Source organism: Pseudopipra pipra, chromosome 6, assembly GCF_036250125.1.
Source record: "Pseudopipra pipra isolate bDixPip1 chromosome 6, bDixPip1.hap1, whole genome shotgun sequence".
NCBI lineage: Eukaryota > Metazoa > Chordata > Aves > Passeriformes > Pipridae > Pseudopipra > Pseudopipra pipra.
In genome coordinates this window covers 48,508,231-48,529,920 of record NC_087554.1, presented here as the reverse complement: position 1 = coordinate 48,529,920, position 21,690 = coordinate 48,508,231, and the positions used below count along the sequence as shown (strand labels likewise).

Here is a 21,690-nt window from a genome sequence, read left to right as displayed (position 1 = left end):
GTTTGATGCTCGCCTTTTGAACCACTCCAGTCATCTTAGGACAGCTAAAGCATCAGTGCCTGAGAGGTGCAGTGTCAAATACACCCTGTCCTCTCTGCTGTGACAGCTGATAACTAGAAGAACTTCAGCCCTGACACTCTCCTGGAGTTAAGGTAAAATCACAGCTTTAAATGACAGAAGTCGGGCACAATTCACAAACATTTGTCCTGTACTGATTTGGCGTTAGTAGTCCTATGAGATATAATTTAATTTTACTTCACTTGGTCTTGTCAGGAGCTGATTTCTACAACAGGAATTCATGTAAATGTTAATTTAAAAAATGTTCTTTAATACTGAATGCAAATGTTTATTAATTTCTTATCATGCTTTAATTTTTAAGCATTAATTTAAGTCATTATTTATGTATTCAATAATTTATTCTTAACAACAGGATACTCTGAAATGTCTAAAACCTTTCTGTATTACCTAGAAAGGGACAAAATATAAAAATGGTAAACTTCTAATACAACAGAGGTCAACAGCATAGCCTACACTTTACAAGAAAGGTCTGCAATGCTGCCTTTAATTTCACTAGCTCAGTTAAAAACTTCTCCTTATCTCCTCACACTTTCACAAGCTAACCCCCACCATAAGAAGATGTTATAGGGGCTACAGGAAGTGTGCAAGGGAGCTTTTATCACTGTATCTCTTACTGGAGTTTTGTTTTTAATCTCCCCTCTCTACTGCAGCTGTTTTCCCCACCACAAGGTATTTTTAAATCCAAGTTGCTACAAGAGTTACTTCCTGTTGCAGTTATGAGGTTAGTAAAACAAGAACGGCAACACAATAATATTTCACTGCAATTGCAAGCTTTCTTTGTAAAAGCTAGATCACCTTATTATATAATATCATTTAATATCCATTCTCCATACTGAATGCAAATGTTTATTAATTTCTAATCACGCTTTAATTTTTAAACATTAATTTAAATCATTATTTATGTATTCAATAATTTTTTCTTAACAACAGGATACTCTGAAATGTCTAAAACCTTTCTGTATCACCCAGAAAGGGACAAAATATAAAAATGGCAAACTACTAATACAACAGAGGTCAATGGCATAGCCTACACTTTACAAGGAAGGTCTGCAATGCTGCCTTACAGAAAAGAAAGGTTGACAAAATCCTTGTGATGATACCCTCCTCTTGGTTCACAGGGATGTGGTAAGGATAACAATGAAAGGTTGTGGGTGGCCAAGACACTAGAGATGAAAAGTCATCTTTTTTTAATTTTTTACAGGATGTGAGAGCCTCAGGAACACAGAAATTATATGGAAGCAACTCTTAGTGCAGAAATCATTAGGGACAGTCACTTCTGCACTTCTTGTAGCAGCTTCTCAATCATAAGCGAATGGGTGTTGTAGAAGGGCAGCCCATCCACTTCCATCTCCAGGCTGGCAGTTTTCCCACTGCGGACCCCGTGACGCACAAGCGTTTTCAGAAGCTGTTCTTCCTTAAAAACCAAAGAAATAGAGTATAATTAAAATCAGGAATCAGACAAGAGCATTCACCAAGATCTTTATCTTAATCCTAGGAGAGACTGACCACATCTTCCATATTTATTTTGCTATCAATTTGCTAACACTTTCTTTATCTTGTCCGAAAGACTATGTTTAGCAACTGGAACTTAGGGAGTGTCAGAAGGCTTATATTCTTGACTGCTGTTTAATTATTGAATTATATTACTGCTCTCCACACTCCCTCAAACAGAATATTGGTGTCAATTCAGAAACACAAATAATTCTTTGCCTAGTTTCAAGTTCCTATATTGCACAAATCAGAATCAGAGGAACACCTTCACCCAAAGTATCTCAAAAATCCATCTGTGGTTTCCCCAGGGAGACAGCTGGCTGCAGCTGCATTTTTAAAGAAAAAGAACAGAAGGGAAAGAGGATGCACCAAGAAAAAAGGTTACAGAGAGCACTTGGATGGGCTGCATGCTCACTTTCCTTTCCTGCAGCCTTGGTGATCTCTGCGTGCCTTTTGCTCTCTCTCACTTTTTCACTATTGATTTTATGAGAGTTCTGGTTGCTTAGGAAAAAGGCGGGGAGAAAAAAACCCTCTGAAATTCTGCTTCCTTGGTATGCTCTGAAACAGGGTATACCTTGTTCAGAATTACAGTTATTTTCTTGCTTAACAGTAATATAAGCAGATAACAAAGCATGCTCCAACTTGAGCTGTTAAAGTACACTGAGGAGAAAAAAAAATCCTCATTTGTGAGCTATGGGCCAGTTAGCATAGTGGGATGAAAAGATGGCATAAAATGAGCTCTGAAAAAACACTAGTTCTAGGAACTGAAAGAGCAGTATTTAGTATAATTTTGTAACCTGCTTTGCAAATGCACTTTCTAAAGATTTGTCTTATATTTCCTGGTAAGGCATCTTAGTTCTTAGCTGCAACAAAATTAAATGAGGCATTGGTTTTCTATTAAAGGAAAAATATGCATAGTTACATGGTGTCAGTCTTGACATCATGTAACAAGACAGCAAAGACATAGCTATTTAAGGATATTATCTGAATACATTGGTAGCATAAAAATTGCTACTTTGTAATTTATAAAATTATAAATATACATCAGCTTATATCATACGAATGATCATATATACGAATGCAAATATATGCACCTGATCTTTCTGCATGACAGAGGTTTTTCTTAGCACTGACTGTATCCATATGCAAATGGACAAAGTAGATCTCTGATGCCACAAAAGAGACACCTCAACTGGATATGCAGAATGTAATTTCTAATATGAATTGTTTCTGCTGCATATTTACATGGTAGAGCTCTCTGATCTGCTTGTATGAGGAGAAAAGGGCTTGCTTAATACTACATAACTATGCCTGATAAACCGTATTCTGTCATCAAATGCTTCCATTTGTAATGAGCATACCCAATGTGCAGCATGCTTCCTTAGCTGTGCAGTGCTGCAATTTGCTCACGGTTCTCTCTTCAGTGAATAACTACATTGGGAGTGGGTTAACCAGAAAAATAATCAAATTAATTGAAAAAGTAAATTCTAATTTGTGCTTTATTCAAGGAAAAACTCCCTTATGAATGACAAAGCTAGTAAAGCATAGTAAAAAAAAAAAAGGCCACATCTTTATATATTTATAATGTAATTCATATTCTTACAGGTCATAATTTCAAAATAAAAACTCTACAGTTAATTTGTTACCATTAATAAAGAGTTCACTAAAAGAACAACAGCTTGATATGTTAACCTTGTTGTGAGAGGAAATGAGGAGCTGACTAGGATGTTTAGCATTAGCTACATTTGGATATGTATGAATTAATCTATTTCACTACAGCCACTTTGCTATAAAAGTACTACAAACATTTGAAAAATCAAGCCAATATCATAGTCAAACATGATGATGATTCAACTCCACAGCTGCAAAGTAAGCACAGATTGTTTAGATCAAATTGTTCCTTGCTCCTCAGTTCTCAAAAAGGAACAAATGCTTTGCAGCATCACTTGCTAAAATGAATGTAAAGCCTGATCCATGCACTTAGAATATAGTTAGCTTTCTGTTCAGTGGGAAGGGAGAGCTGCACAGTTCTGGGATTTGTGGCAGTGCAATCCTGACACTGCTTGAACACGAGACTGCAGAGAAATAACGTGTGTTTCAGGAGAGGTCTTCACTGAGTTATTACGACTTATAGCATGGAAAGAGTGACATTTTTTGAAGAAAAATAAAGCACATTATAAGGAAGCTGTCTGGTGCTTAGGCACTCCTTCAAATGTCCTCTTTCCAACTACAAACACAAATATAAACACTGAGGTGGATATGTGCGGTGGTGCTCTTTATCTTACTGGGCTAATTATTATAGCATTAAATGAAGCTGGATTTTGCAGAAAGTAGCCACATAAACATAAATGCTCTGTTTTTTTATACTAATGGAGTATGTGAATTCTAATGTCTTCAATCTTCTGTACTGTTTACTGTTGTGTGATTAAAGATATCATATTTTCTTGTCACACATTTTGTCATTTTCTCTCCTCCACAAAACTGTTTCCATTTATTTTATCTTAATAGATTTTAGTACTGCACTTTCAACAGCCCATTATTGGATCATTAATATTCCCAGCTGTATAGCTTAGTGAAACAAAAACAGGAAGGATTTCCTGTACACAATATCACATTTAATTACAGTATCTCATTACCAGAAATTTTGATCATAGTAGTTTTTACGATGCATTAATTTAAAGATCAAAAAACAGTGAATGAAACTGGGCAAAACATTGAAAAGTGAAAAGTACTTAATCTATTTTTTTAAAAGATTGCACTGAAAAGGACCATACACTTTGTTAAGCCAAAGGATAAGTGGGTATATGGTTGTACCAAATGTTGGGATCAGTTTCAGCTTTATGACCTTTAGATGAAAAATTAAGATAAAAAGAATTAAAAAAAAAAGAAGTAAGACCTACTCTAAAATACTTAAGAGGTGCTTTGTTAGAATTTCATGCAGAACGTACTGTCATCTCAGGAGAAATACTTAATTATTTTGGGCAATATCTGTGGTAGATGGATTATATTTTGCTTAGCACTCTTGGAGGTCACAAACCTAATGTTTTTTCCAAGTTTCTATAGAGGTACTCTGCCAACAAAGCTGAGTTTTTAAGTTCCTAAGTTATCATAAATATGTGGAACAAGCCTTACTTGATCATTAACTGTGTATATATATAAAACACTGCCAAGTTAAAAATAGAGCCATGTGCTCAGCAGGATGAGCACAGATCACAGTCATTTCTCACCCCTCTCAGTTATTTTACTTTTTCTCAGTCTGAAACCTTGCATTCCCAGAATATCACACTGTTCAGAGCTGCATTAGTCAAAACACATTTAAAAATATTCATATGCAAGTCTTTCTCCAACTTTAATTTAGAAACATTCAAAACTACTTATAGAATAGTTCCAGCATAACTAGAAAAGGTGGCAAGATCAGAAGTAAGGTGCAAAGATCAGAAGTGTGGAGTGGCTTCTGCATTAGAACTGTGACTTTCGATTTTGGAAGTAGACATCTAAAGAAGACTACAATAGAGATCTATAAAATCATGAACAATGCTAAGGAAGTGAGCAGGGAATTTTAATCACTGTAGCTCAATACAAACATTTCTTGTACTGCCCATAAAATTGCAGCACTGTCTTGTGCTTGAAGTGGCAAGACATGAATACATTCATATTGGAGGATTTTTATTTGCAATCTGTCTTGAATCCTTTGCGGAATAGTCTAAATAAAGGGTGGCTGCTCTTTCACAAGGGATTCCCAAAAGCCACCAAAAGACCTTGTGACAGCAAGCTATTGAACTGGACTAGGCAGGATTTAGCACTGGTAGCCATTTCCATCTACATGACATGAGCTAGTCACAACTCCTTGGCCCCACAGGAATTACCTTGGAAACCGAGGGAAGTGCCGATAGCCAGAGCATCTTCTTGGATGACTGTGGAAACCCAACAGCTTTCCTCAGGTAGCGATCATGTACCTCACAAGTGCGGAGAACATACAGAGCACAAGCAATGGCGTAACCGCCCCAGTTAGAGACCCCTGCAAAGAATGTCACCATGAAAACAAACTGTCAGAAAAGGCTGGGTTAGTATCAAGTGTCAGGTACCTGGGTCAGGAACCTAGAAACTTGAGCCTGAGAACAGTCGGGATCATCCAGTTTGTAACTTGGTCCTTGCTGAACACAAACACACCTCTCTTGCTGTGAATTTTATTTCGTGCTGGTTTAGAAGTGAATTTTCACTATAACATTTAACTTTTGTTGTACATTAAGAATTTACCTTTGTCCTTGAGTGGAAATTCTGAAAATTCATATGTGCATAGACATTTTAATTCTCACACAGCTCACTTCTGCAGTCTTTCTTGTTATTCTTCCTTACTAAGCAACCTGGTCTAGAGAAAGGTTCCTTGCCCGTGGTGGGGATGTTGAAACTAGAGGATCTATAAGGTCCCTTCCAACCCAAGCCATTCCAGGATTTTATGATTCTGTCATTTTATTTACTGTGTGATTTTTCAAGAATACTCAGGATTTGTCCAACTATTTCCAATTAAATGCACTTTCTTCATGGAACATTCTTAGTTTTCCAGTTCTTCTGTAGCCACAGGTGCTTAACTCTTCAGAAAATGGACATAATATAGAAATAAATTCATTTGCCAGGGATGACTTGGTCATACACAGAAAGGGCCAATACAAATTACTTGTAAAGACAAATGTTTCCTTGTCAATTCTACTCTCAAACATCAGCTACTCTCCCACCCCACCAAAAATCCCTTACCTGCTACAACAGTAAAATCAGCTTCAACATCACAAGCTATAACATCTCCATTTTTTATGTGCTTCTTTACAGCATCTTTTACTTTGCCCATTCCTAGTTCATTTCCTCCATCTCCAACACCTTTAAAAGAGAAAAAGACAAAATGAGTATGAACTCAACGTATAACTAACAATCCATTTAGAAAGCATCCAGTGTCTTCCCCAGTCACTGTGACAGTTTATAGCTCCATATGAGATGGTTTATTTTCAACCTAAAACCAGAAGATTGTGAATTAAATAGCTGAAAGCATCACCTACCACATGCCAACATGTAAGTATATATATGCAATGTACACTGTACATTGTGTGCATGCAAAAGAAATCAAAATTATCAAATGCTTGTGAACTGCAGACAGAATTAAGACAGTAAACTCTGCTCATGGAATGAGCATTCTGTATAATGTGTTATCACTAGCACACTAGCAAAAATAGAGGAAGAAGATAGAAAATTAATCCAAAATAACCTTGAGAAATTAGACAATTCTATAATAAAGCAAGTGTAGAAAACTTTGGCTTGTTACAAGCTTTAATTAAAAAAAGAGAATAGAAGTAGAAATTATTGCAGAATGACAAGCAAAAATATACGTAAGGACTTTGGCAGAAGTAGGACTGACTGCACTGCTCACCTGCCTTGTACAGACCACTGTCATTGTGCCACAGTATGGGAAGAGCCCAGCCCTGTGTACTATTACTGTTTTCATTTTCCATCATCTATAGAAAAAACAGCTAGTCTTTCCTTTTCTAAGTGTTCTTATATACAGGATGTGGGGCCTTGATTTTTTTTGTCCAAATAGAAACATTATGTATTTGTCCTAGTGATTTTAGTAAAATCAATGGGACCTATGTCATTTCAGGAAAATTCTGGGCAACCCTAGGTTTGTGGCATAAAATTGCTGGATGTCATTCAGAGATCTGGAGATAAGGGTAACATATAAACCAGCAGTTCACACAAAAGCTGGGTAGTACCTTTAGTCTCTTACCAATATATTAAAAAACATATATCAAAAAATCAATCTATTTAGTTGGAACCCAAAATTTCTCTTTCACTTGTTAGTCTGAATAGCATCTTAGATTTTACAGAATAATCCTAGCCACTGTCTGTGAAACAGAACAGTGAAGAGTTTCAAGCCCTCACTATGATATATCAGATTTGAATTTGAAATGTGACTGTGCTCTAATGCACAGCATGTGTTACCAGAGAGAAATTACAATATTTATAATTTACACTTCAAGCCCTGAAAATTGGTAAATTTAACACTTTTAGTAACTGCATAAATATCTCATATGTCTGTAACAATCTTCTTCTTTAAGTGAAATGGAAAGTTATTTCTCAGCAGCAATGTTTTATTTAACTCCTTAAGTCTATACAGTCAAGTGGAGCACATATCTTACATAAAAGGATTTGCCATGGAACAGCTGATATTTTTTCTTATCTGCTTTAATAATCTGTTCCCATTTATTTCACTGTTGGGATTTAATGGCGCTTTCTAAAATCCATTTGTTGGTAGTCATCATGGCTGGGCTTCGCGAACGAAGATTTGGGAAGGGCTCTACCCACATTTGACACAAGCGCGCTGGTGGCTTATGAGGCCAATACATGACAGACATATCCAATTGCAAAAGGCACAGCAGAAAGACTCCTTAGGTGGTATATTCTGCAAGACACGATTCTTTCTGCGTTGTCTTTTCTCCTCGAGAATGATCCTGCGTGTGTTCTCAAAGGCATCAGCAGCGTTATAGATGGTGTGTCTCCAGACCTCCCGGTTTGAGGCCAGAATAGACCAGTTATGGTGATCAATATGGCCAAGGCTGAGATGTTGTTTCAGGGAGTCCTTGTACCTCCTCTTTGGGGCTCCTCTCTTGCGGCAGCCGGAGGCAAGTTCACCATAAAGCAAGATCTTAGGGAGGTGGTGGTCCTTCATCCTGGACACGTGCCCTGCCCAACACAGCTGTGTTCTCAGCAACATGGCCTCAATACTTGTGACTGTTACTTGTTCTAGAACAGATGTATTGGTCACATAATCTGACCAGTGGACATTAAGTATTGTACGAAGACAGCATTGATGGAAGCGTTCTAGGAGACGCAGGTGGTGGCGGTAGATGACCCATGACTCGGATCCATATAAGAGAGTAGACAGCACAATGGCTCTGTAAACAATGATCTTGGTACTTTTCTTCAAGTGTTTATTGCCGCAGCCGGGGCACGGGGTCTCCCTCTCCCCCCCCCTTCCGCCGTGTGCGACGGCCAGGGTGTGCGGTCTCTCTCTTTGTTGATAGTACTTTTCAAATAAATAATGATATAATCCTGGTGCCTCTATCCTTATATACAAATATGGAAGTTCTACTGTTTTGTAAGAATCTCACACAATGTTTTGATTTTTTTTATGTTCAAAATTCAAATTTTTGATCTTAATACTCTTTAAAAAGCCTAAGATGAATTCTCATCCTTTTAAGATCATCAGCAGTTTCTTTAACTGAAAGATATCAATCATTCAGGGGTTTTTATATCAGTCCTGCTTTGCTTTTCTTGTCTTAGTGGTGGAAGTCCTGTCACCAGGACGGCTGCACAATTAGTAGATCTACGCTGTGGATGGATCCCATTAATGTGACACTGGGAGGAAAAGAGCACCACACTGAAAAGCTTCCTGTATCATCTGTTTTCTTCTCCCTCTACACATCGGCAGAGGACTGCATTTTACTGTAGGTCTCCAGAGCGAAATTCACCTGACAAAATGTAGCATCTACATACGTGCCAGGCAGCTCAACTTTATTAAAGTCAGCAGAGAGAAACAGATCCTTCACACATTCAGTTCATCTCATCCCAAGGCAGACATCTCAAATACAAATGTCTGAAAATAGGCAAGATGAATCCTCTTCTAAAGGCCCGAGTGCTTTCCAGGCAGAGGAAGAATAGTTCTGTCAGATATTCCATGTAAGTTTTCACTGACAACATCGGTTTCTGGAACCACATTCATCAAATGTGCAGGAAATGTCAGTCTTCCGTGCTAAAAGCCTTTTGTATGAAAGGGAAACGTGTGACCCCATTTTTTCATGCAGTACTTCAGAAAGCTTTTAATCAGCTCCTATATAAATAGCATATAGCTATGTCAATTGTATGACAGCTGAAAAAAAATAGCATGTGGTTCCAGTAACATCTCTCAATCTTTTATTTCAGTCTTATATGAAAAATGAGTCTTTCCAACCTCAGCCTTTCATGCCTTCTTATTTTGTATATTCCTGAAGGTTGCTGCTTACTCCATGAGTTTTTACAGTATTGGTACCCATACAATTGTAGGCACTGCTCATACTTTGTTTGTGGTCAGGCTACCAGATTAGATTTTTTTACATGCAAAACTTAACAGCAACTAATCAACACATATCAAATGCTGTAACATCTCCCCTCTCCACCTACTGACACAGTATTTCTTGCCACTGACCACACTATATAAAGACTTCTGTAGGCTGACAACCTGATCTTTCTCGTATTCTAGTCTGTAAGGTTATCCAAGTATTTCACCCTAATGCTGTACAATATTTGCATTTATTTTGGAACTAGACATATGCCTCCAAATTCCTACTGACCATGAAGAAAGTCAAATATAGCCCCATCAGAAAAAAAATTATCCTAATCAGTAGCAATACATTACTATCAGCAACAGGAGACAAGACACAAAGGCCACAGCCGAGTGGCCTCATCAAGCTAAGCTTTGCAGAAATACCTCGAAACACCCAACAGCCAACCCAAGAAATTGTAACCCAGTTACTAAACAGACACAAGAAGTTAGTGTGATAAGCAAAACAAGCAATGTTAACCAGGTACCAGACAGTGTAAGAAACAATTAGATTGTTTCTCTATGGACACTCAATTAGTTTCCCAGTGTAGAATATGCACATACACAAATTCCACAGAAGATCAGAGCAGATCCCTTCATTATATTTTGAAGCTTCTGACTTGTTAAACCATTCCCAAAGTTCACAGCACCGAGACACAGTGACTCTGGGTAACCGCTTCTTTTCTTACTCACAAGCCTGTGGTATTTTTAATTAATAACATTTCATAGTATATTTGAATATTCAGTGAATGTTTGAAACAAACTACATGCTGCTGAATAGACTGAAAATCTCATCTGGCAGAACACTCCAAACTCCGCCAAATCAATAATATACTCTGAGCTGCCGTGGGAGATATTTGAAGAAATCAGGATATTTTTATTAAAGGACTCCGGCTGTGATGTTACATAAGTAGCTAGAGAGACCAAGTTCTTGTATCAGCAGTCTAAAATCAGGGACAGGAGTTGAAATTAACTGCATCAGATAAAGCTCCGGGGCATTTTGCTAGACATCTTTATGAAAGAGAGCTTTTTCTGTACTTATTCAGTCAATCTTTGGCTTCTCTGCTGAGATTGCCAAGAGAGTGCCATCTAGAGTGCTTCCTTTTGAATGTTGGAAGTTACTCCTTACAAATATGAAAACATTTGGATCATATCTAAATAAAATGTATTGGAAATTTTAAGATAATACAATAATTACCAGTGAACTCTTCCGCCACACAGCTTTTAAATGATACCAATACAGTGAAATCAGACTATGCATTATCTCTGCAGGAGGTCTCTAAATTCTGTGGAAACATTTGAAAAACAACAATACTGAGAAGCCAAAGCTTCTGTGCTTTTGGTAATACTCAGGAGTGAGTCCACAGCACTACAAAAAGAGAAAAAGCCAGATCAGCAGACACGTTCTGATGAGACTGAAATCAGCCTGGCATGGGTACTTATTTCTAATTTTGGGACATTTATTTCTAATTTCATTTTTAATACTAATATAGATTATATAGCTGCAAAACTCTGTTTTGGGCCACACAGTGTAGCAGGAAGTATTTGATTGTACAAGGATGTTGTACAACACTTTATATATATACCTTGGTCTATGGTATATTTTTTCAAAACCAGATACAAATAAGTTTTCAGGAAAAAAACAGAGGAGCACTGTGTTGACAAAAGCATTCTTTTTAGATGCATTAGCCAAGGTAAATGTAGTTTTGGCTGGAAGGATAATGACTTCCTTTAAAGATTCTAACTGTACATATATTTTGTTAGACAAGGCACTATTATAGTACATGCAAATATCCCTGCTCAAAAGTACTGCTAAAGACAACACAGACTAAGATTCTGTCCAGGCTTCTGCTTTAACTCAGGTGTATCTATCATAAAATAATACCTTAATAAGTAATGTTTCCATTCAACAATCATTTGCTTTCTATGCTGCCTTTCACATATAAAATACAGAATAAAGTCACCGTCAAAAACTGCACTTAAGAGAAGTGTATGTACACACACTGATGTAAAGGTAATATATCTGGGCCTGCTCTTTTTATCCTTAAATAACTTTGAAATCAACTTCTTCATTTTTTTTGACTGTGAGAATCCTTCAATAGAACCTTGTAATTTTTCTCCAGCAATGGTCTCTTCAAATTCAACCACAACAAACAGCTGCAGCCTGCAAGCTGCTGTTCAGCACCTGTCTCCTGCTCCCCTTCACTTCCAGTAAGAGTTCCTGTTCTGTGTTTCTCTTGCTTCTGAGAGTTATCACACAAACTCACACATACCCGTTGTTGTCACTCCTGGAATGGTTTGTGCAGCTAAAAATAGTTCATCTATGGGATCCACGAGATGTTTAATGTTAACTTTCCTGGCATTGTAATAATTGCCATCAGCAGCCATCCCAGCACGCTCTATTGCTATCAGGTGATCATATCTGGTTAGAGGTGAGTGAAAAAAACAGAGGAGAGGAGTCAAAGGTATGATTTTCACATGTGCTTGGTTCTACTTTTTGACCATTTGGGATTCCAGTTAAAACTTGGATACTGTTTTTTTGTTTCTGAATGTAGTTCTCTATGCTTTTTTTTCAAAGGTTATTTCAGGTTTTTTATAGCTTTAGTGCAGCTCCCCCAAACCACATTTGCTACCGAGAAATGGAGAAGTTCCTGCAATCCTCCCAGCCAGTAAAACTTTGGGTCAGCCATCTGGTCTGGCTCTGTTTCACATTAAAATAGACAATATCTTGTAAAATATTAGTCTCTGTGAGTGTTTTCAAAGAAAATGAAAAAGTGGGAAATTAATGATCATCTAAATCCTTGTTTGTGCAAATATATCTCTGCTTAAAGAACATGGTTTGGCAAATATCCATCTGTTTCTAGTTAGGGAATGTTTTGGTTTGAGTCTTTAGATTCAGGGGACTTTAAATCTATGGCTATTTTGCTAGTTATGAAAGTAGACAGATGTACTGTCGATGTCCTACATTTTAAGCAGAATTTTAGTACTCAGTTCTGCCACTGTATGTTAGAATTAAGTTATTTTGCTTCTGTTTCTTCAATTTTACTGCCAAGAGGTAACTGATTCTGCTGAATTACTTAATGTTCTTGTGGGAGGGTATCTACAGTGATTCCAGAGACCTTAAGCAGGTTAGTTGTCTACTTAAATAAAACACTGTAGCTTTTTTGGTCCTAGGGATCAATTTAAGTAGAATTTGGCTGTACTTATATATAGCTATAAAATAAATTTTTAAAACAGTACAGAAAAACTTAAGGCAGTATCATGCATGCTATTACAGCATACACTAACCCGTGAAAAGAAATGGGAATTGAGTAAATCGGTGAAGCAAATACCACAGTGAAAGATATTTTTATTAAAGAGAGCAAACTGAAGGCAACTACATTAAAATGCTTTACAAAGAAAGATCAATAAAAATGAGCAATGTCTGCCTACAAGGAAATGTCAGTTGCCTGCTAAGTAATGAAATGTTTGTACAGATACTTAGAAAATTCTCCAGTGCATTAACCCTAATCACACACTTTGTATAAATTTGAATTTTTGTCCAACGTTATATACTCAACAATGCATATGTGAACAGAATCACATCAATACTGAGAAATGCACGCATGCATTTGTAATTTTTGCTTTGGCTGCTAAAGACAATAGGATGATAGCTTTCACGCCATTACAAACACATATATTTTATTACGTCAGATCAGATTCCACAGTTGTCGGACGTGACAACCAGAGCCAAAGTGCTAAAAAATGAACACACTCTTTTCCTAGCTCTTTCACTGACTTTGACACAATACTTTCTGATTTTCTCATTTAAGAATAGGTAATATAATATATATTGGGTGTGTATATATATCTATATCCATGGAATAACTGCCAAAAAACTTCTAGAAATTTTTCAAAGGAGAAGAACTATTGACATATGAAAAATCATGTCTTTTTTATACTCCAGAAATGTATAATTGCAGAATAACGTGGAATTATGTACTCTGTGTGTGCTCCAATAACTATTTTTGGCTTCAAAGGTTGTTCTGCTCATTCCAGGTCCTAAGGATTTACTTGTAACCATTGTGCCTTCTTAGACCATGGTCATTATTTTTATTATAACTTTACACAGTAGAGGTGTGACCCATTCTCAAAAACTGAATACACATACCTAGGTCTTCCAGAATTTCCATTTTCACACAAAAACATTAAAGCTGAATCAGCACTTTCCCTTTGATAATTCAGTAGAGGGATGGGTTTCTTCAGAATTCCTACAGGAAAACAAAACGCAATTCAGATACTACATCTTTTTATTTTATTTTGTTTAATGTGTTTTTTATCAACTTAAAAAAAAAGAAGAAAGCAAAATGACTAGAATAGTAAGAACTCAATGTCTTTACACTGTTCTTGATAAGATCCCTGCATGCTTACTTCAATGTAAACCTGTTTAAATGTTAATGCTAGTAAATGGAACCTTGAGATACAAAACAGGTCTAAAAGAATAAGAACAGACATCCAGAATTTATCACAAACAGCTAAGCCGGAATCAGTACCCAGATATGTACACATTACCTTGATGCCAGCTAAGTTTAATAAAATGTCATTGTAGCAATGCTGAGCAGAGCTTAGGGGATGAAGTCTGGTTCATTCTCTGGGGAAAAAAAGTCCTGTACTAAGTGACTGTGAGATGAAAACCGAAGCAAACCTTGGCTCAAATTAGCAAGATAAAAACCAAAACCCCTCACGATTCTTACCTAGTTGAACAGCTTCTTCAATAATCTTTTTATTCAGATCCATGGCTCTCTGATCTGTAACTATGGCAACCTCTTTTTCCAAGGCCTGCAGTATAGCTGCAATAGCAAGGGCTCCCGGGGGCCCGTCATTCTCTTCTGGTGGCTCATAAGTGAAGTGGGTAGGAAATCCAGTTGTTATCAGCACAGACCGGGCATGGGAGATGGCCAGGCAGGCCTTCAGAAGCTCATCCTGGCGCTGCAGGTGAATTATACCCCGGTCTCCTACAAAAGTGTTTTTAAAGAGAGCAGTACACTTAAATCTATCATTCCCCTTCTGAAGTTTCCCTGTGAGTGAAACTACATACTATAGTGACATAAAATGGGTTAAAAAAACCAGAGAAAGAAAAACCTCTGGTCAAGGCAGGAATTGGGGTAATTTCCTCAGGAAACCCAAGAAGGTGTAGGATATGAGTAATGAAGATAATGGGCTCTGTTTCCAGGTTAAGAATATCAGATAGCTGGATTTTGAAAATTACTATACCTAGCATTTCTAGGTATTAGTGTAAATAGCATTTTCTGAAAGCTTATTGCATATTTTTTCCTTTCCTTTGGCTCCCACCTTCCTCTGATCTGTGATGACAGCCCTGCTAGACTTTGTCTAGCTACTGAAGCTAGATTGCATCTCAAGCACTCTCGACCTTACAGAAGTTCTGATGAAGACTTCAGATGCGTAAGCTGGTCCTTTGTCTCTAACTTATCTAACTTAGGGAAGAGCTAATTCCCAAATAAATTTTACTTAATGAAATGATTAACCACAGAACTGAGGTTTTGGAGACATTGTAAGTTACACGGGGACTTTTATAAACTCAATTAAAACAGTGGTATCAAGTGATTGTTATATGTTCTTGTAACACTTCATGTAGCAGAGAACTGTGTTATCAGACTTTGAGAAATAGGTGAATATTAACAGAAGTCTCTTCTCACGGGTCAGTCCCTAAAGAGGCAACACTGTGTTGTTATCTGTGTATGGCTCTCATTGTTCAAACACTTCCTATCCCCTCTCCCTTCCCTACCACTTGGAGACATAAGCTCACAGCTCAGTCCTTTCAATTGCTAGCACTCCTGAAAACCATGAATACCAGCATGATGTGCCGATATTCATTAGCTGACAGAGGTAAGTCTTCATTATTCCTTTCCATCCTCCTCACATCTTCATCTTTCTCAGTCCCCCCACCCCCATGCTTTCCTCTTTTTGCTCTCAGTTTCCCCTTTGCCATTTCTCCCTCTGTTCCTCCTAAATAACATATAGGCAATACACATATAGTGGACAGAGAAAAACATTCTGAACAAAACTTAGGTTAACAGAAGCAAGAAATATAAGTCTCTGAGAAGTGGGGTATATTAACACAAAGCATTTACTTTCCTTTAGCAAGAAAATGAGCTAACTCTTAAGTTAGGTCCTGTATTTCTGCAGAGTGTGGCACTGTGCCAAGCTGAACTCCAGAGAGTGGGAAAAGGAGAGGCCTTATGAGTAAAAATAAACAGACCCAAATGTATGCACACAGCCCAAACCCAGAGCTTGGGAGCGCTGGGCGTAAGCTGTTTTCCACTACTGCCTACAGAGGATTTCAGAAAATTTATGGGACACTGAGATCAGAATTTGCAGCAGCCAGAGGGGACTAACTCAGAGTGTGTATTTTAGGAATGGCTGTCCTATTCAGTTTGCCTTTATTTACTTCTTGTCTTCCTTGTACACATGTGCAGCACCAACTCAACCTTATGTAGTCACCTGGTCACTTTGGTCCATCACACAACACCTCAGTAACGAATACATCAGCAGAGCTTAATGTAATTCCACCCATCAGAGAGGGGTGTTTGAAAAACACAGGCAAGCACTAGAATTTTCTGGTAGGAGCACAGTAGTCATGAATATATGTAAAGAAAATGTGCTATTTACTCAACAGTGAATACCCATGTAGCTGTTAGCAGCATGATGAGGTGCCCTGTACTTTACATACCAATTTCAGTTTTATTCAGTAACAGTTCTTATTCCCTGTGGACTCTCCAGTCTGCTGCAAACATCGATGCTTCTGTGTACTTTGAGAGTATACAGTCATCAACAACAGTAGATATTCTATTACCCATAAGGTTGAATGGTTTTGGCCAGACCCTGATATTAACTACAGTAACAGAAAATACAAGACCTATTTGTATAAACTCACTGTATTCCACAAAGAATTCTTAAAATTGCCCTTAGAGTCTTACTGTGTTCTTGAATTTTATGAATATCTAAAAAGTCAGGATAGATCACATCTACCTCAAAATGAATCCACTAAAGGAAGACAGTTTTTGTTTATACCTGGATCTATTCCAATCAGGGTCTCTAGAGTCTTTATCTTTTGGGCTGCTTCTGCTGACACAACACTGAAATGCAGAGGATCTTGAGAAATGCAGTGGACTTGTGGGACTCCCCTTAATGATCCGACATTGTTGTTCTTTAGGTCGGTAATGAACATGCAGCCAGGAGAATGAGTAAAAGCTAATGGAGCTCCTAAAATGGATGAAAAAAACTCCAGTTAAATGATATCATTGCAATATATTGAATTATCAGAGCAATAAAATTGCAAATAGCTACTTAATTTAACAACACAGAGCCCCTGCCTGATGACACTTATACAAACAGGTGATATTTTAAGTTACACTGCAGCAATTAATACACTGAGAAAGAAATGTATGCACATACATCTGAAAATGCTTTCACTTTTAAAAAGCTCACGTGGGTAGTTGAGATCAGTTTTTTCCACAATGTCCTCTCTAGTCTAAACTCGAGGCAACTTAGGAACAACCCTCCCAGGATGTTGGTTGGGAATTGAGTCTGAAACTTGGGTTTGACATGCACGAAGCAACTAATGCACCGACGTAATGACAAGATAATGCTTAAGTTTGCCCAGTGTGTTGGTGAAATTGTTTCTGTAAGAATAAATTAATTTTTCAAATTCTAGAGTGCTGCTGGAAGCTATAATGTCTCTCTTGTACCTTTGAATATCCTTATAATGGTTATATGACAAAACTGTCAACTCTTCCTGCTGGCCAGGAGTAGTCTATCAGATTAAGAAAATGGGGACTAGCATCTCTGCACAGTGTCTTGCCAACCTAGCTAGAAGAGCTATAACTGGCAAGGAATAATGACAAAAGGTGACCCATAAGCCTTAGCAAAGGGAATCTGAGTAGCCTCTAAAACCCCGGAGAAAAATAAGCTTGTTTAGACCCGACAGTATAGCTGAAAATATTTCCTGTCTTTCTACTAATTCCAGAAGTCTGGATCTAGATGATACTTGATTTGGCAAAATTGGTACATTGTTAGATTAATCACAACTGGTATACTCAAGCAAAAATTTACTTTGTTAGGAGGGTGAAAAGGGAGGAGATATTTCTTTAAGAAGTACATATATCCTTGGTTTGTGCTAGATCTGCTGGGAATCTATGGCTAGTAATTTGAAAGCATGTGGTGAACATGGTTGTTGAGTTTTATTATAACTCACCAAACCCTGTGAGCAGACAATATTTTTTGTGACAAGGCTGCAGATTCATCTAAAGTATGAGTACTGGTGATATGGCAGAATTTTAACTACCTAGCTGAGAAAGAAGCACAGCAAGATAAGAACTGTCCAAGAAGTTCCTGGAATGCACTAATGACAACTGGTTTTAATAAAGAAAATGGAGAAGTAAGCAGAAGGCAGCACAGACAGTTGCTTTGGGCAACAGACTGTAGAGTTGTTGGCAATATTTTTCTCTCCTTTCCCTGCACCAAGAATGCACAAGGAAGATGGACAGAACTGCTGAAGAACACAGGAAAGAGTGGGATTTTCAGCTTGGATTTGGGACTGGAAAAAAGAGATAGTATGTAAGAAAGAAAAAAAGTCACTTCTAGAGCTTAACATACTTAGAGCAGGTGATGAGAGAAGTTCAGATAAACATCTGTTAGGAACCACAAGGATATAACAGATCCTGCAAGGAGACAAAGATAAAGCAGGTGACCTTCCAAGGTTCTCCCCATTATACTGCCTACGATTATTAAGCTTCTTTTTCAGTAAGAATGAAAATTTGGTATTTCATTACACACTAGTGACTTAGAGCAGTATATAATCCTGTCACTATGGTTTCGTTGCCTGTTCTTACCCTCTGTGCTCATGCCTGTTATAAATTACTGCATAGAGTACAGGACAGCTCTGTGCAGAGGACAAAGCTTCATTTATGTAAAGTGTGTCACATACACTTAATTTTGGAACAAAATCTAAAAGCTCCACATTCTCCGTGAGACAATTACGAACCCTTTTCCAGATCAATCAATTTGCTAGCTCTTGACAACATTTTGGAAAGAGTTCTTGTTGCTCCTTTTTTTTCCCTTCTTTTTTTCTTTTTCCTTTACTGTTGTTTCACTGCAATGTAATAAGAAATAATATTTTAAAAGGAAGAAGCTTAAAAATTAATGCCTTTAAACTTCTAGTTTTTTGTAACGCTTAAAAAGATGTTTTGATGCTGCCAGAGCTTTAGATTTAAGCCTTTAAAATACACGAAAGTGGTGAAATTTCAGTAAGAATTTTCTTTAAAGTAGACCTGTATTTCAGAATGGAAAACAGTCCTGTCAAAGGCTTTTTTTGTTGTTTGGTTGAGGTGTTTTTTATCTTACCCTGAAATCAAGCCTTCTAATCAGCCAACTCATTCAGTCTGCATTAGAAAGAAAAAAGAGAGGAAAAAAGGAGATCGAAGGATAATGTAAAAAGAGTCTTCAAACAGCACATACTGCAGTTGATAACTGCTTCTGCTCCTGTTACTCCACAGGCCCAAAACACTGGAATATCACCAGGGTGAAGGTGAACTGGATCTCCATAGTCTGGTTTAGAAAGATCTTGTATTCCCAGCAGACCTGGAATTGATCAAAAATTAAATCATGAGCGATTCTAATTAAGCAGTAATACTTCAAAGCCGGGGGGTGGACCCCAAACATCATTTAGTGACACTGAGCTAGGAGTGCAAGAGTGTCAAGTCCCCCTGAAGTGGCACATTTAGTTTGCTTTTGAGTGCATATCCTCAAGAGCCTGAGCTGACTTGTTCTCCCTTTTTGATAACACCGGTAAAAATGTATTTACCTTATTTCTGTAACAAAATACAAGCTAGACATCTATGCTGAGTTTCCAAGACAATATAAATCTTCTCTATTGACAGAAGAGTTACATTCATAACACTGGCAAACAAGAATAAACGACTGCAATGCAAAATGAGTTCTTTCTAGAACATATTTTCTACTGCTTTCACTTCCTACATTCTCTAGCTAGAGAAATGATCAACCGCTCTTCTTCCTCTCCAGCTTAGATAACTACATCTCATTCTTAGCCAGCTTTCACTAAATTGTCTTTTGCTTTATTCTGACACCTACTTTATTCTAACATCCTAATCTGGGTCATTCTAAGCACTTGTTATCTTCCCTCATTTTTAAAATTTTTCATATGCTCTAATATGGAATTTTCTGGAATTAATTTATATGATCTGTGTATATATATATACTCTTTTCTGTTAAAAATGAACAAATAATGGAGTCCCTCACTCGTCTTGTTCCTCTACTCATACTAATGACTTATTACTAGTTCCTCAGATTGAAGTACTTGGATATGTTACTCAAATATGCTACCGGAGTGTCATGTTAACCAGTGACATCTCCTTCCATGCCCAGCAATGTGATCCTTCTGTGTATGCAGCCCATGATTACCAAATTTCTGACAGCAGAGGGGAAATGATTGCAATCTATCTTCATATTACAGGTGTTTGATTTTGTTCTTTTTCAAACAGCCTCCTGACTTACAATTTTTTTTCTCAGTTTTCCCTTGCAAAGAATAGGCCTATACTTGTTTAAACTAGGTTTTAAAAGAAAAAAAATTCTTGTCATATTTCTATTTATTCTGTCTTAAGTGTTGTGCTCAATGTATGCTATTTCAATATTTTTAAAAATAATGCAGTATTTACTTTCACAGTCATCCACTAAGACACAAAATGCATCCACACATACTTCTCCCCATGTTGTCAATCACTGCTACCCTGTCCCTGGAATCTCTGACAGCAAGAAAGTATTCACATAGAAATGAAACTGCATACATTTCAGAAAAATGTGATTACACTTTTTTACCAAAACCACTGCTGCCATATAACTTAATTTATCTACATCAGAGAGCTATCTTTTATCTAAGAAATCTGTGTGTTCAGCTCATTTTTTTTGGTTTGGTTTCTTTTGGTTGGGTTTTTTTTTTTTTGGTTCTTGTTTTAAATTCAGGTTTGTGATCGTTGGAAGGATTAATGCATAACAAATTTAGTGGTGCAGGTATTTCAATCCTACCACTTCCCATGGTTTCCCCCATCACTTTTATACAAAGTAAAGTGCATGCAGAGTGAAAAATGAAAAGCACTGACCAGGGTCACCCATGTGAATTGGTGCTCCATGGGCTTCTTTTAATTCAGACGTTGCTAGCACAGCTGCTTCCAACTTGCTTTCAGGAATAGGTCTCATTGTGACTACTAAGTTGCAGCAAAAGGGAGAAACGCTGTAGCAAGGCACAGTTGTCTGGCAGTTCAAAAGAATCCAAGGTGTTAGCAGGAACATTGAATAATACTTCTAAAGTATTAGAATAAATACGTCTAAAACATTGTGCTGTACTTGACTTTAGAAAGGCTGTGTAGTAACATTCATTTTAAATCCTTAAAAAAAAATTCTTAGTATCCCATTTTTTTTTCTTGTAAGATTCCATACTGGAGGCTTCATCATATAGATCATTAAAAATTTCAACATCATGCATTTCTTGCTTCAGTGAATACAGCTAGGTGACCTCAGGATATTTTGAATGTTAGAAAGCAATGGTGTGTTCCCTATACAGAAAGGGAAAAAGCTAATAAAAAATCATCACACAGCTACAAATCTGTTTGGTCTGAATCTACTCTTTGTACGGAATACAATGCTCTGTAACACACCAGGGTCAGGAACTGCTGCTGGCAGTACCCACTTCTACAGAAGAAGCCAGTTTCATACATACAAAATCTTTCATGCCTCTGCAAATGTTCTATGGAATTCATAATCCTCACCAACAGGAATGCTGAAGCACCTTTTCTATTTAGAAATAAAGCAGGTCGGCTTTTTAGAACAAAATGTCTGATATCTGAGTTGCAGTTGAACATAAACAAGATATGCAGAGAGCTAAAGCTGTCTAGAAAATGTTCATTTGAAGTCTTTATAATAACAAT

The 21,690-nt window shown here is 37.3% G+C and overlaps 1 protein-coding gene across 3 annotated transcripts in view; it reads right to left on the bottom strand.

The window, feature by feature from the left end:
- Positions 1-831: 831 nt before the first annotated feature.
- The window catches only part of DGLUCY (D-glutamate cyclase), a 46,536-nt gene continuing 25,677 nt past the window's right edge, over positions 832-21,690 (bottom strand). For all 3 annotated transcript variants that reach the window (XM_064658970.1, XM_064658971.1, XM_064658969.1), the window contains 9 exons: positions 20,866-21,016; positions 19,208-19,330; positions 16,763-16,954; positions 14,425-14,685; positions 13,842-13,941; positions 11,965-12,113; positions 6,322-6,441; positions 5,436-5,587; positions 832-1,492 (listed from right to left, as the gene is read on the bottom strand). In XM_064658970.1, coding sequence (XP_064515040.1) covers positions 1,349-1,492; positions 5,436-5,587; positions 6,322-6,441; positions 11,965-12,113; positions 13,842-13,941; positions 14,425-14,685; positions 16,763-16,954; positions 19,208-19,330; positions 20,866-21,016 — 1,392 coding nt within the window. In that variant the 3' untranslated portion in view covers positions 832-1,348. The remainder of the gene's footprint in view (positions 1,493-5,435; positions 5,588-6,321; positions 6,442-11,964; positions 12,114-13,841; positions 13,942-14,424; positions 14,686-16,762; positions 16,955-19,207; positions 19,331-20,865; positions 21,017-21,690) is intronic.